Source organism: Olea europaea, unplaced genomic scaffold (genome assembly GCF_002742605.1).
Source record: "Olea europaea var. sylvestris unplaced genomic scaffold, O_europaea_v1 scaffold1251, whole genome shotgun sequence".
NCBI classification, from domain to species: Eukaryota; Viridiplantae; Streptophyta; class Magnoliopsida; order Lamiales; family Oleaceae; genus Olea; species Olea europaea.
Window position 1 is genome coordinate 175,505 of NW_019229949.1, and position 16,452 is coordinate 191,956.

The window sequence follows — 16,452 nt, forward strand, 5'->3', positions numbered from 1 at the left end:
TTTTTGCTATGTGTAATGTGCTTGATGATTTTTTATTTCTGTTACATTTATGGTTATATTAGTTATATTTTATGATTTTTGTTTGTTGCAAACATTTAGTTTTTAATGAATTTTTTGTTCGAATTTGTTTGCAGGCATTTGATTGGTTCAATTTGTCGGCGGCAAACTAAGTAAGCATAAATAGGTATTTTGTACATTAAATTTCTAAATTTTTGCCCCAGTAACATTAAGTCTTGCTCCGTTCCTTGAAATAATCATCAAAAAATCAATTTTTTGGAGTGAAAATTTGCTATCGAACGGGGGCCAAATTTGGTCTGTGTATATGGGTTCGAGTCTTAACCTCCAAGGATATGAGAAAACGTTATACCCAACAATAACATCCTCTGTACCTGATGGTAATACGTGCATAAAATGTAACAAAATTCATTTAATTTGAATACAGAGTACGATTTGAGGACCAAACTTTTAGAGTTCTACTCAAATTTATTGGGTTTCAATCTCACTAACTAACAGGTACCAATATTAAAATGGAGCATTTTTGTTAAACGTTCATCGAAACTATACAACTAGTGTCGTGCACCATTTTGGTCCCAACATGCATATTGCATCTGTTAAAAAGTGTCTTTTTTCATTAAAAAAATTAGTTACTGTTATAAAATTATGATGAAAAAGAGAATTGGTGTAAATTAATAGAATCAAAATTCGAGTATATGTTTTATTATAAAAATGATCATTACATAGAGTTTCGATGTGAATTTCAATTTTAATAGAATACACTTTTTAGAGAAAGTAAGAGTTGAATTATTTAAATATAATGATAAAACTAAAAAAAATCATAATAATTATTTCAAAATTTTATAACACTCCTTTTTTTATAACTATTGGCAAAATAATTACCAGTTAAAAATCTATTTTAGCAAAAATTTCAAACAAAGGAAAGAAGGTACAATTAATTATAAATCAATTGGAGAAATATATTGTCAAAATCTTCTTAATGGAACAAATCTACATAAAGAAAGAAAAGGGGCACTAACCCATTGATCTCAACAAATAAAAATATTTATACCAAGCCATTCATATCTTGTATGCCAATGTGTACATTCACCATCTTTTGAAAACTAGTATAAAGCAATTCTAGTAAATTATGTTTCATGTCATCTTGTTATAGTCCCAAATAATTTTCTCTTCTTACAAGATATTCATCGATCATTTGTTTGACTTTAGTCAACATAGCATTCCGTTGAAAAATGAATTTTGATGTTACTCTCTTTGAGAGTCTCGTATAAAATTTATAATATATCACACTAATATCATAAAAATATATTGATGGTAAATATCCTGTAGGTTATGAATATTCATTACACAAAAAATATGTTTCGTTAAAACTTTGCTAAAAAAAATCCTAAAGAAGCAAAAATAATATATTATTCCTTCGAATACATTCTGAAGTTGTCTAATTAAAAACTTTGAGATGAAAATCAATGGAGCAAATTCTTGGTCAAGAAAAGAGTACAAGACATATTTACTCACTCATGATAATATAACTTCAACTTATAAGTTTTTGATAATGTTAAATCAATCAAAAGATGAGTTAGTGATAACTACATTTATAAGAAGCAGATCGAAGTATGCATTGTCAGGCTAACAAAGTATAGACTTGTGATTGCATCTAGCATTCGTTATGTTAAGGGTCGTGCATTATATGTTGCGAATTTGATTTTTTTCATTTCCTTTTTACATAAGCATATACTTGATTCTATCTGAACTACGAGAATAACTGACTAAGCAGTACCATAAGGGGTCATTCTCCAAACGGGATGGGCCAAGCTTTTGGGCTTGCTTCTTTCCTAGACTAATGGCGACTTATATGGTGGTTAGCCTTCCCACCAGAATGCCTTCTTTTTTGGAGAGCCCCTTTACAAGTACTAGTAAAGGTGCAAAAATAAATAAATAAATAAATAATAATAATAATAATAATAATAATAATAATAAAATAAAATCTCGTGATGATGATTTTTATTAACGAGATCTTGACTTTTACTTGAATTATGCAAAAGATTTTTAAGTACACAAGCTACGGGTCTAGAAACTTTAGATTTCTCTAATATATTCAATGTTACCTCGATTACTTTTTTTTATTTGACCATTTATTTCTACATGAGTGTTCTTCAACAACAAATTCTATCAAGATCCTTGTTATCATTCATGATATGACGCGCCAAATTATTTACAAAGGTGTTGCCAACAATTTTTTTCTTTTTATTTCATTTTTTCTCATAATAACATAACTTATTGAGATTTCTCGCTTTTTAATATTTCAAGCATCTGAACTTCTTATTGGGTTTCACAATTTGTTATATCTCTACCAATAGCGTATGCTTGCTCAATGGAACTACATTTACCATGTATTCTATTTTCTATCGAAACGAATGTCATCGCATTTCAACGTGTTATAAATTTTACCAAAACATCAATTTGAATGGGAACATTTAAAATTGGTGTGAGATATTATCAACTATGATTTAGATAATATAACAATGAATTATTTTTACAGAATGCATCACAATAAATGTCACTAATATTGGGGTGATCAAGCGATTGATTATTTATTGTGAATTGTAATGAATTTGCCATTCGTGCTCACAAGTTAGATGCAATATAGCAGTAAATCAAATTCTTCAATTTATTATCAAGTGAAATTATAATATATTTTAATTCATTATACATTAAATCAAAAGTGAGCAGCAAGTCACCGAGCATGTAGTCTCGGCCGGCAGGGATAGGGATTCGAAGAACGACCCTTGTTACTCGAGATGAATATCATCATTCAATTCATCCATAATCACCAAGTCGTGTTTTCCTGCTTATAAATTACTTTTTATTATAAAAAGTTAAAAATTACTTATTAAAAAGTAAATTACATTTTTATAAAAATGAAATCCTTTGGAATTGCAATGCTAATAGAGGTGTGTTTGATTACATTTATTTTCCATGGAAAATATCAATTTTCCATCCAAATTTTCACTTGGAGTGTTTGATTGCTATTTTTTTCCATGGAAAACATTTTCCAACTTTTGAAAATATGCCTTATTTTCCTTGTTTTTAAGGAAAATATTTTCCTTGGGTAGAGGTGGTTTTTATTTTCCACAAAAGATGGAAAATATTTTTTTTTCTAGGTAATATTTTCCATGTCAATCAAACACACTCTTATTGCTTAATTTTGACGAAGAAGAATACACTGGAGAAAATCTTGTGAAAACGACATCATGATCAAATAAAAAACGAGGAACAAGATTTCATTATAAATTTTGCGGACCAGATTTCTCCAATTCATGAATTATTCTTGAAATACAAACCCAAAATGTTTCTGGAATTTTACGGCAAGAGTGTGACGCCAAGGCTGAGACAATAGCAAAAGCAAATCTTTGAAACTCAGGTTTTAATGACATACGAATTAGCATAGCGGTCCATACATCTGGAGCCAACTTTATTGCATGATGGAGAGATCGAAACCCATTAACCATTCTCATCAGCATTGCCTTACGCTGCCAAATCAATCATAAAACAACAACAAAATATTAGGATGAGTATATAGCGAAAAATAGCAATGACCTTGCAAAAATAATTGAAGAATCTTTTATGGAATCAAAAGCACTTGAATCATTGTTAGCTATGATACTGCCTTTAATGGCAAAGACACTGCTATAGACGAACCTCAGATTCCAGTGAAGTAGCCTTCCGAGAGTTTTCCTCAGAACAACGAGCAAGGACTCCATCTTCAAGAAAAGTATCGGCTGCCTTAAGTAGGTCCCTCACAAGAAAAACCCGTACCCTAGAACCTTTGTGGGACAAGATAAATTGGAAAAGATCTTCTGTGGCGGACACAACAGAACGCATATCAAAGGACTTCCATCCCAATCGATTTGAAGAATTGTCATGATCTTTCGATGAGGCTTCATCGGTTTCAGAAGCCTGTTGAGATATTGCTGCTATCTGTAACAATAAAATTGTATAAACAGTTCGTCAATATTTTAAGATAGTATACAAATCAACTAAAAGCTTTTTAGATTAAGCTTAACAGATAAAAGAATCAAACAACCCGAGCAAGTTTAGATGAACCAAATAAAGAAGAGCAGCAGTAGGGCAGGGATAATAGTAATGCAGAACAACATATGGTAAAGAAGAGTTTGGCCACCAACTTAGTGATTGGCAGTAAGGTATTTTGGTGTCAGTTGCACTTGCTTTAAAAAAAAATTAAAAAAATAAATAAATGACATTTCACTATTTCTTGCTCAATTGCAATGGTGACTTTCAAGTCATAGCCGAGTGACCAAGCTTAAGTAAAGATTACTTGTGTGCAAGCCAAAGAATTTACTTCTTTCAAATTATTCGTCAGTCCCAAATCAGAAGTCTTCATTTCCTACTTGACATGTTACATATAAGTAAAAAAGAAACCTGAAGAAAGGTGATTGAGGGGAGCAGGTGAGATACTTGCCAGTCGTTCAAGCCGATTCCATCTTATGGAGCCATCATTTCGGATGACAAGATGCCTCAAAATTTTCCTCATATCAGGACTTGGGTCCACCAAAAGCCTCCCAATGATGAAAGGATATGCACTCTCAACCACTTTGAAATCAGGATCCAAGACTTTTGCCGTTCCTTCCAGTGATCCCAGGGCTCTTATCACCAGAGCGTAATCAGGAGGAAGAGAGAAATTGAATTCATACATGACATCAAATAACTGATTCATTATGCTCTGAGTTCAAAGCAAGCCACATTTCAACACATTTAGAAATATATGGAAGCAAAAGATTACAGACCAAGGTAATGAAAATGTTTAGATCTGCATAACCCTCGCTGATCACATACTGAGGTCTGAATGATTTATAACAAGATACTAAGACTAAGTCACAAGAGAACCTGAAAATCTTGTGATTGTCTTGTTCCATCCCCGAAGGACGCTCTTAAAGCATCTGAGACTGCATGTATGTCAACACCTTCAGGAAGGAATCCCAGAGACAGGAAGTCATTTGCCAATCCCAAAGAGTCACGATTTACAAAATGCACCAACTGAAAACACAACTTATCAAAAAGTGCAGTACATCATACAACTTCCAGAGAAAATACTACATTCACTTCCATGAGAAGTAATCAAAGATGATAGTGGAAAATAAATGAAAAATTCTCTAATATGAGGGCCCAACATTCGAGGATATTGAAGCAAAAACAATTAAGACAACATAATAAAAGGTGTAACATGCAATGAAGTATTGAAGTGGAAAAACTATCTGCCTTCTTTACTCCTGCCTAACCCACCAGTACGGGTATCAAACAGGAAGGTTGAAAGAGAATAATGAAAAGGTACTTCAGCAGGAATAAGGATATAAAGACAGCAAATGATATATTATTTTGAGGATGAACCAAAATGTTGCTCACCACTCTAATAAGTCCTACACGATAGTGCCGCGGAATATCACCCATCATCCCGAAGTCAAAATAAGCGAGGCATCCATCCTCAGTAGCAACAAGATTTCCAGGATGAGGATCAGCGTGGAAAAATCCCACCTCCAGCAATTGCCTCAAAGAGCAGTACAACCCCTAAATAGCATAATAGAGGACCAAAATATTTAATTTAAAGCTGCAAGTGAATTGATACTAAAGAAGGATCCAACTATAAATGAACGTTGCTGAATAAGATTCTCAAAACCAGTCAAGATCAAACACCTCAAGGAAACACAAAATACGAAACATAACTATATTTTTTTGAGCCCCATTTTTTTATTGAAAATGAGTTTTGTAATAGTAAATCTTAGGAAAACATGTGGTTAAAAGTAGGAAAAAATTTAAAGTTTACGTGCAAAATATTTTATTGTTAGAATGTGTAGTTGAAAATGAGTTTAAAAACAATGAGTGTTTAGATAATGGGGGTCAAACAAGGGCTAGATGCATACACTAAATGAGATACTAAAATGTAAGAGTGAAATTTGGGGGGGAAAGGCGGTGAATTTTGGAACCATGCATCTTTTTACTACCTCATCGATGAGTTTCTTCCGATTTAGACAGGCCTCCCTTAGACGATTTTCATCCGTAAGCTTGATCCCATCAATCCATTCCATAGTAAGGACAGCTTTGCGGGTTAAGTTCCAATATATTTTCGGTATCTTAATCCCACTTGCTTTTGTATATGCTACAGTATTATTGGAATTCCTTTCATCATTATCTGATAACCAACAATCAAACTTGAGTGTCACACACGTGAACGTCATAACCAACAAAACAAAGGGTGAATAGCAAGGTTTTAACAAAGCACACAAATATTTTCTAAGTTCCATGCTTGATTTACCATACTGCAGAAATGACAGCAAAAAACAGAAAACAAGATAGGGTACATACATATTTCGGATGAGGTGTCAAATGCTTGTATGCATGGTACAGAACACTATAATCATCTTCTTACCTTTGTCCATCAACTCACTACGGTTTGTATTGCTTATCAAGATGACTAATTGCATCGGTCAAGATATGAGGAAAAATTTGGTATCTTCTGTTCCAAGAAAGCACTTACCACCATACATGCAAAAGATCATATCTATTAGTTTCTTCAACAATTTTCACAATCTTGGTTATGCCCAGCCTACCTCAACTACAGCGCCCTCATTAATAAGATAGATAACAATCATGATGGAGGAAGCTTTCGAGGCTTCAGGCCACTCTTGATGAACTTTTAAAACGCTTTTTTTTTTTTAATTGGTAAATGTAAAATTATATTGATCAAAACTCATATACACTTTTAAGACATTTTTAACATATTGAGGTTACCCGGTGTACTTTTAAGACACTTTTTAACATATTGAGGTTGGTTGTCTCAAATTTTCCCCAAACAAAACCATCCATGTGGTAACATTATTTATCCAAATTGAAAGTATCCAGGTTCTAAAGACATTAAGGATAGTTGTCATATTCTATATATCCCCAACTGAGAACCTAAAAGGGAGAATCTTCATCTTCTGTTGTTATATGTACTAATGTAGGAATACTCAGATCTACACTAAAATATTAAATGATGAAATGGCATATCTTAGATACCTTTACTATAACATAAAAGCATTTGGCTCATTTGTATACATTGTAGCTAAAAAGGTAGTCTAATGCTCTGATGCTTGGACTCTTCTATATAGACAAAGTACCCTTTTCGACATGACACGACATGGATATGAGTATGAAATATGCGTCGAATCCCCAATTTTCAACCGAATATTTCGCCGTTTCTGTTTCTTTCTTCTTTCCATTTTTTCCCCCCCTCTTTTCTTCTTTCCCATTTCTGCTCTCTATAAATCTAGCGTCACAACCTTCTCTTCTCTTTCTTTTAATTTTCTTTCCCTTTGCTTCTTTTTTTCCTTCTTTCCCTCTTTGTATCGACCGTTTAGGGTTTTCTTTGTATAAAATAAAAATAGGTTATATATAATGATACTTAGTATTCCACGAAGTTCAAATTGCAATCAAGTTCCTCATTTTCTATTTTATATAACATTTAGTAATTAGCTTCCCATAATTAAAAATTAAACCTTAAAATTCTATTTTTTTCATTTTAACCCCTTATTCAATACGCATTTCCTTCTTTGTGAACAATTAATTTTGGTCTATTTAAAATGACATCTTGGATTAATAAAAAATTGAAGTTTGAAAGACGTTACCATGTCCAAAATATAGATTTTTTTTAGTCATATCCCCATATCCTATTTTTACGAAAATAAAATATCCGACACTTCGATATGTACCCGTACCCAAATCCTAACATCATGAGCAGTGGCGGATCTAAGTAGTGGCGGCCTCCCTAACTGGATCCGCCGGAAGCATTTTTATTTTTTTTTTTTGGACAATGGATTAAGGTTTTAGCTTATATTACTGATAATTCTTTCTTCTTTCAGATTTCCCTTCTGGCTGAATTGGTTAGGGCTTATAATTATGTTTTGCAAGTCTCGGTTTCGAATCTCTTCATAGCCAATTAAATGTGCAATTTTTTTAGTTTCACAATTTCTACCAAAATTAATGCTATAAAACTTGGATGAGATTCGAACCATGGGCTCCTATTCTACTCATTGAACGCTGGCATCCTTGGCTTTTGAAACTTAATTCAACAAAATAATATTTATTACATTTATTGGATTTAATAAAATTATATAGATTTAAAATCATGCTCTTCCTTTAAATTATACGAAACTTGACAACAATGTCATTTGGTGAATATACGATTTATTCTTATAACAAAATAATTGTTATATTTAAATTTTAGGCTTTGTTTTATTTTCATTTTTTTCAGAATACATTTTTATCGATCTTATTTTTAACCATACATTTTTCAATAAAATAATATTACACCCAAATTCAAAACTTTTTCCTTATTTTTAACCTCACGTTATCCATGAAATCACTATTTCAAAATGCATTTTTTGCTAAAAAAAGACATCAAACGGACTTTTAATACTTTATTGGGGCTGACGGTTGACAATCAACAGTCGCCGTGCTAACTCAAAATCCTGGATTTACCACTGATCATGGGTCTAATGAACTCATCTCAGATTTCAATGTTAAGACCCAAGACACTAATGAACCTCCACAAAAATCAAATACATGAAACCACTCATCCTACACAAAAATGAGTGCATTATGTATCAACATACAACAGCCATCACCTTAATTTGTAACTATTGCACCAAAAAACTGAACTTGTACTCTCTGTGTTATGTAAACCTACCACAAAACGAGCAACTAAAAAGACAATGGTTGTAAATGTAGAACTTACAGGAGTAGCAAGCATAGAGTGAAGCAAATCTCTCGGCATTTTGACCTTCCAAGATATAATCAATCTCCTCAAACATGCGTCTCACCTATCCATTCAAGGAAAACCTAAGAAAATTGGTACGCACATAATAGACGATCTAATTAAAGATGTGTGCCATAAAAAAGAAAATAAATTGATCAATTATTTAATATTACGTAATGAAAACATTTTAGCTACTTTGTAATTTCGTATAAACATAAGCCTACCAGAATCTAAATGACCCAAAGTCAAATGGATGAGCCAAAATGCTATGGAAATATATTGATATGTGAACAATCTAACAATGTTATGACAATCTTCATTTGTCTTCCAATTTCATTAGCAAAACAATAACTTACATTGTACAATCATACTTGTAATCATTATGTCATCGAAGTCAAAGTCAATATAATAACGTAAACTAGCAATTTGAGTACACAAAAATAATGTGCATCAGAATGCCGGTTGCAAGAAATTACTCCAGCAATTGATATCTAGATGTAGTCTCGCTAAATTGTAACCCACAAACAGATTATTCCATGCATAATTGCATGTTATTGTTAACTGGCTCCATATAAATAACATGTTCAAGAGCCTCACCATCTCATTAACTGCTCCTAACAGATCTTTACGAGCTTTGGCAAATCGCTTTAGTTGACCTCCAATCATATGAAATAACAGTGCATCAAGGGTCAATAAATATGACATACCCGGCCTCTGAACTTTAACAGCTACAAGCTCTCCAGAATGCAAGTGAGCTGCAAAACTTATAGTGCCAAACAAAGATTTAGCTAAATTGGCTGCATAACATGTATTTCTGACCAAATCCACTATGATTGCTTATTTCAAAACCCCACCAACAGAAGAAGAGAAAAGAATAGTATAATAAAAATAAAAAATTAACATAAACAACAATTCACACACACCAGAACGAAACTGCTGAAGCACCAGCAAACTTCCTATCATAATTATTACACAAAAAGGTTTCCATCGAAATACAAATGTTGGGGGAAAATGTGTTTCAAATGGTGATATTTTTGGAGAATGTGTGGTTAAAAAATAAGGAAACGTTTTGTGTTTACTTGTAACATTATTTTATGGGAGAATTTATGGTTGAAAATGAATTTTAGAAAAATGAAATTTTGAGAAAATGGAGCTCAAACAGGGGCTAAAGTAATAATCTCCAAAAACAATGGAGATTTTACAGACCAATGTCTAAAACAAATTTTTTTTATTCCTAAAATTAACCCTTTTGAAAGAAGTCGTTTCTAGTATCAACTATATGACGAAATTCCGAACAGATGTGTGTGTTTAATTGGCTATGTAGACATAGACGTTATATTATAGAATACGGTTCATTTCTAAAATAAAGTTTTGTTTGTAACTCAACAACAAGGCAATGCACAAAAACCCCTAGTGTAATTGACCTTCCTACAAAAATTAATTATTTAATATCATGTAGATAGCTCACCTATCACTTATTATAATGAGAAACAAGATATATCTGATATATATAATGCTACATTTAATATCTTCTTTTACCAAGTTCAAGAAGCATAACCTTCTTTAAGTCAAAATGATATCAGGACAGCTTCTGAAGTTCTGTAATACATTTTGAAGTGTAATTTCTCAGAGAATAAATTCAATAAAATTCATAATACTTCTTTCAACTCCAGAGATGCAGAACATAAGCAAAGGAATACTAAAGTATTTGCAATTGCATTAATCATTGTGCATGTCTATAACCATATTATAGACCAAGTGATAGTCAATGTCATTTTGTTCAACATACAGGTGCAAAAAAGATCTGAAATATTACTATTAACACCTAACTGTCTCACAGATTTATACGGTCAACCATATGTAAAACCCATTGATTGAGCAATCTACCAATAGATGTTGATGTTGACCGGAGGAGAATGGAAAGTATAAATTTTCTCTACAGATCTCGATTCTCTAACCTTTGTAAACCTGTCCCAGGGATGCAGCAGCAATAGGCTCCTCGCTAATATCAGCAAATACTTTTGTTATTGGCATGCCCAACTGAGATTCAATAGATCTGATGGCGACATTTGTTGGAAAAGGAGGTATTTGATCCTGGAACGCAATCAGTTTTCATAAAAAGCGACAAAAAAAGCGTGTGTCATGTCACTGATGAGCCAAAAATACTTCTCACCCTAATCCAGCATTCATCTAGATAAAATTATAATGCAAAAGGCCAGCACACCTGTAACTTAGCGAGTTCTTGGCAATATAAAGTTGGCAGTATATCTGGCCTCGTGCTCAAAGCTTGTCCAAGCTGTTAATTTCAGAAATAGTTAGCACCTCTTCACCCAGTTAATCAAAATATAAAGCTTTGTCAGCCCAAAATATTTTTGTAAGATAAGATAAAGAGTCTCACATATCATCTGGCTCTTACTCTCAAAATGCACACAAGTAATATAACAGAAGAAGAGACAATGACTTAATCATAGTCAGGGAAAGAAAATTCTCCGAGATGCACCATTGTCATAAAATAGAGGGTTAAAATTCTGCAGCGGTCACAAATTCAGTTATATGATGTTAATCAAATAGATTGCCTATTAATTTATTAACCATCAACAATAGCAATTGAATAACTGTATACAATCACAAATGACTAGTATTGAATCAAGAAACGGCTTTGGGGAGTTCTCTTTGGAAGTTTGAGAGATAGTGAGGAAGAATCGTAGGTTGGCTCAGGCTATCCTTTCAAATGCATCACTATCATTTTACAACATGACATACGTTTCATGGCTGCAACATTCTTTTTGTGTTAATCTGTGATCCGTACCAAGACTTCTATAATTACGAAGAGATCTGTATGTTCTTAGCATCCTTTAACATTAATGTACAGATCCATAAGTCTTACTCTTCATCTCTTCCATTGTTTGCACCATCAAAGAAAATATTACTTGCCGAAAATCAACAGGCAAGAAAGTACAAACGCCATTATACCTAGATATGAAATCAAAAATAGAAATGATGAAAGCATATTGTGATTATAAATCATGAAGCAAACACTCATATGCTACAATCAGAGAAATAGAAGTTCATTAATTGTCTCATACGGTTAGATGTAACGATCCTACAAAGATAAGAGCCACCAACATATGATGCTACCCTATTTTGACTATGAATTTCCAATTTGTTTTCTCTATTGATCAGTTCATTAAAGAGGAAAATACTTCCACTCATCTACCCAAAGAAATGTGCCTAATCAGATACAATCGCTTGAATAGTTTGCAGTGCCAAGCCAGATAAGGCAACCAGCTATCCTATCATACAGTTCTTTCATAAATCAGCACAATCCTTGATTTGGCAATAGAAAGCAGGTTTACTCCAGCTCCATGGGAACCTTGCAAGATGATGAACAAAATATGCATGGTTGGTAGACTCCTGTTTTGTTCTTCAAATCTGAGCTCTTGATAAATTTAAAAAAGACATATATGAACAGGAATGTCTAGAGTGACTCTAGACAGTCCAAGGGATTCACTACTTTAGAATGGCTACATTAGATGTAAAACCTTGCAGTGAAAGCATTCCTCATGGGGCAGTACGTAATATACTCAATACGATTAACTCATGAAGGCTCAATTGGATATCGACGCATTTTACCTCTTTAAGGCGACGCATAACGCATAAGCCTCAAGACAAACAAGTAAAATAATTCAAAAGATTATAGAAATGCAAAATATGAAAACATCCATAATAAAACATATCAACAAAAATTAAAGTCTCACTTGCAAACAAACACCAAATAGTTTAATAAAGTAGCAAATAATAAGTTCCCAAAAATGTGTTCTACTCTATAAGCAGAAACAACCCATGTTATGAGGGACTCAAGGCAAAAGCCAAAAGTTGATTTTTTTTTTTTTAATAAACAATGATAATTGACATTATGTTCCGACCTTTCTTTCCTACACTGGATCCAACCCTACTACCATTCATCTCTAGTAGGATCCTTTCCATGTTCCATCAAAACAACTTCTGTGTACGACATTTCTTAATGTTTTGCTTTATTTCTTTTTTTTTTTTTTTTTTTTTTTTTGGTAATTTTTTTTTTTTTTTCCAATTTTTTTATGTTTTTTTTTTTTTTTTTTTTTTTTTTTTTTTTTTTCTTTTTTTGATAGGTAATGTTTTGCTTTATTTCCAATATGATCTTTCAGTTTTTTCCATGCACAAAATGACCAGACCTACAAAAGCAAAAGTCTGAAGTAATGATATTTACTAGAAACATTTTCCAGGTAGTTTCACTGGTTACGACAAATTTTATCTCTCTCTAGTCAAACAAAAACAAAAAAATTTCCAAAGCCTGTAATTGGCTTGAGAACAGTAAATGTATCAAACTGATGGAAGCAAAGCCTACTTTTCTAATGAAAGATTACGAAGATCTAAAGCTTTGGAAGAGTTTGGTAGAATTGGAGGTGTAACAAAACTTGCAGCTTAAATCATACATATGTTGCTTATGAACCGTGATAACTCCCCATAAAATCAAGTTTAGTTCGATGGCTATTCTATAGGAGAGTTTTTTATTCTCTCATTTGGAACCTTAATTCAAAATTGACACGATCTATTGGATCAGTAATGACGTCCAAAGTGGAATAATAATTTGGGGTTTATATTAGTAGTAAGATTATGATTTTTGAGATCTCTTGCCTATCTATAAAATGCAATAATTTTGCGTGCAACTTTTTTCTTTTATTACTTTCAAAAACAACAAAAAAATACGAGTTAAAAGCAACCTTTATAGGAGGCACCAAATAACTCTCCAGGGATCAATTAATCACATAAAAGTGAAAAGTAACACTATTTTACTTTCTCCAACCCAAATGTATCAAGTCTATACATGGTCATAAGATAATGCATGAAAGGCCACCTTTACAACACGCTAGAAGCACCGATATATTATTAGTGATTGACGAGGAAAGATGTGCACAGGACAATGAATTACTGAACGGACATATCATAAATCCTTTGCAAATTACTGATATATACAGCAAAATTACAGTATATAAAGCCATAAAGGCAGAAACATGGTGTCAACATCATACAAATTGTAAATCCAGGACATGAAGTATAACTTGCCTTGATATAAAAAGGCCCCAGGCTAATAAGAGTTTCACGAAACTGCAACATGATAAGACAGAGTTGCATGATTAGTTAGCCCAAAGAGTTGCTGAAAATCATGGAATAATTAAGAAAAAGCTAATAAGCATTTTACTATTTGCATACAATAATATAGCACTTTCATCATATTTTCTAATCAAAGTCTTTGCATGTTGCATGTAAGATATCTCATTTTGACAAGTGCACAAGGTTCTGCACATCTAATGAAGGATTATCTTTCCCCTGAATCAATTTATTCATTGGAAGATGATTAATATACTAATATGGTATTATGTCTTTAAGAAACAACAGAAATAGCTGTGCCACTTGGAATAATCTATCTAAAATATTTATATACCAAATTTGAAATGCAAGAAACGATTTTCCAGTTTCACAGTTCAAGTGTCCTTGCAATCTAGACCTACAAGTTCTTCAGGTTGCCTTTGGATTTTGGACCTCCCAACTGACCAACCAGTTGAACAATTTGCACAATTTGCGGAAGAAGCACAATTCGAAGAGATCAGTTCCATAGGATATGCACCCATACATCCAGTGGGGCACACCACAAATAACCGAATACTTCACTAGGGATAAACATTTGTATTCTCATGTTCCTTGCTACAGTGTCAAAATTTTGGCCACAGCGCTTCTCACTCAGGCACAGATTGTCCGAATCAAGTGGAAAACAGAAATATATCTTAAAACCAGCATGAGTAAAAAGTTAATTCAGCCAGAAAGCATGTGAATCATATGATTGTTGTACTGGCAAAACTGCCAGCCTCAGATGTAATGGAGTATGTTAACTACGTAATGCAACGTCCCCTCTTGGATAGGACTAGGACCGAATACCACTACCAGTGCTATAATTGTCTCAAAACGTGATCATGAATGAACTTTCTTTGCAAAGGCATGTTACAAACGAACCTTGATAGAACGTTGTTTCATATCATGGACAAAGAAGCGCCAAATTGTTAGCTTTAACACATGGAATGAAATAATAGCAGCTCTATACAAGGCCAAGAATGGACCAAAACGATATAACATGGAAAGATTTCCCGATCTATCAAGTATATGTCCAAATTCACTTTCCAATGACTCTTTTCTCAACTTCGCATATTCAGCTGATGGCCTTTCACCATGCACACTGGAATAGTCACTAGAATAACTGCATATCATACAATACAAAAGCATAAATAAGCAATAAAAGGCAACCCATTTGCCACCACAACAACAATGAAACTATTCAACAATTAATGCTAGAGCATCACAGAGCAACCATATAGTTAATCCAAAATTTTCAGTACTGTAAAGATATTATCATTAATGCGCCCTGTTATTGTATCACATGATCAACAATTAACATCCCACAAGAACTCTTTCACGAAGATTTCACAGGGTATGATATAAATGAGCTTGTCTAATTTTTTATTTACACTTGATGCGTACACAGTGCGAGATACACTCTTGGACCAACCATAAACTTACAATTTCCGGTCTAAAAATTGCGCCAATACATAATTTTGTTGCACTCTTCTAATTAAGAGATCTTTCGGGCCTCTGAGTAGAACGAGTCTCCACATAATGATCTCAACCGAACTTTCATTCTTTATAACTGTGGAACAAAATTAAAGGAGTGCATTAATTAATACGCCCTCAGAAAATCAAAACAAAAATCTGCCCTACTCGAGTTATGAATAGCTATAAACCCCTTTTAATCAAACAATTGGTGAATTTAGAAGATTGATTAAAAAAAATGTGTGGTGTACACTGTACAACAGGGATCATCTTGCAATAAAAACATAATGGAACTCCGTAAATCACAACATTCACGCACAGAAAATCAATAAAAAAAATTAAAAATCTGAGCAAGTTGAGCTATGATTAATTACGAATACCCTTTTAATGGTAACTGATTTAGAAAACTAATAAAATGTGGGCACTACAGAAATAAGCTTGCAATCAAGAGAAATAAAATTTTACCTTTTGAGTGAACTGAGGAACAGTGTCGCTTAAGGCATGCAACGAGGCCCCTCATAGAAATGGCATGCGAAGAAAAACGGAAATTTGGCGTCAGGAATTTTTTGAGATCTTACTTTATTGGCGTAATGTATCCAGCTGAGTAAGTGTTTGTAAAAATGCGTAAACGGGGAAAGATTGTGCGAGCGGCGAAGAATTGGAACGCGCGGCGGCTTCGGAGAGTGACACGTGCTATAGGTGACACCTATTTCTTCTGTTGTATATCTAAAAATAATATCAGATTGCATAAAAATAACCCCCGCCCCGCCCCGCCCATTTGATTCCATTATTTTGAATTATAAGGAGAAGAATCGTAATTTTTAGAAATGAATGAAATTTTTTTAAGTTTATATGTAATATTATTTTATTGAAAAATATGTGATTGATAAGAAGAGAGAGCAAATTGAATTTGAAGTCCCGTTTGGCCCCTATTAAATTATACTCCATTATATTTTATTTTTCTGTCATATTTTTAATGACACAATCTT

The 16,452-nt window shown here is 33.0% G+C and overlaps 1 protein-coding gene across 1 annotated transcript; it reads right to left on the reverse strand.

The window, feature by feature from the left end:
* Positions 1 to 3,267: 3,267 nt before the first annotated feature.
* Positions 3,268 to 16,137, reverse strand: LOC111374433 (uncharacterized protein slr1919). Its single transcript, XM_022997101.1, has 14 exons — positions 15,929 to 16,137; positions 15,434 to 15,560; positions 14,873 to 15,113; positions 13,928 to 13,969; positions 11,049 to 11,120; positions 10,783 to 10,918; positions 9,422 to 9,579; positions 8,804 to 8,888; positions 6,033 to 6,220; positions 5,437 to 5,598; positions 4,921 to 5,070; positions 4,496 to 4,756; positions 3,715 to 3,993; positions 3,268 to 3,545 (listed from the first exon to the last, which is right to left on the reverse strand). The coding sequence occupies exons 1-14, from the start codon at positions 15,981 to 15,983 to the stop codon at positions 3,300 to 3,302; spliced, it is 2,202 nt and encodes a 733-aa protein (XP_022852869.1). The 5' UTR covers positions 15,984 to 16,137; the 3' UTR covers positions 3,268 to 3,299.
* Positions 16,138 to 16,452: the final 315 nt, after the last annotated feature.

What these genes read in the sequence shown, in the direction of transcription:
- LOC111374433 (XM_022997101.1), bottom strand. Translation starts at nt 15,983, where the DNA reads ATGAGGGGCCTCGTTGCATGCCTTAAGCGACACTGTTCCTCAGTTCAC. An exon ending in AAGAACTCGCTAAGTTACAG is followed by an intron (nt 10,919 to 11,048) that starts GTGTGCTGGCCT and finishes ATTGCGTTCCAG; the next exon opens with GATCAAATACCTCCTTTTCC. An exon ending in ACTCTATGCTTGCTACTCCT is followed by an intron (nt 6,221 to 8,803) that starts GTAAGTTCTACA and finishes GTTGGTTATCAG; the next exon opens with ATAATGATGAAAGGAATTCC.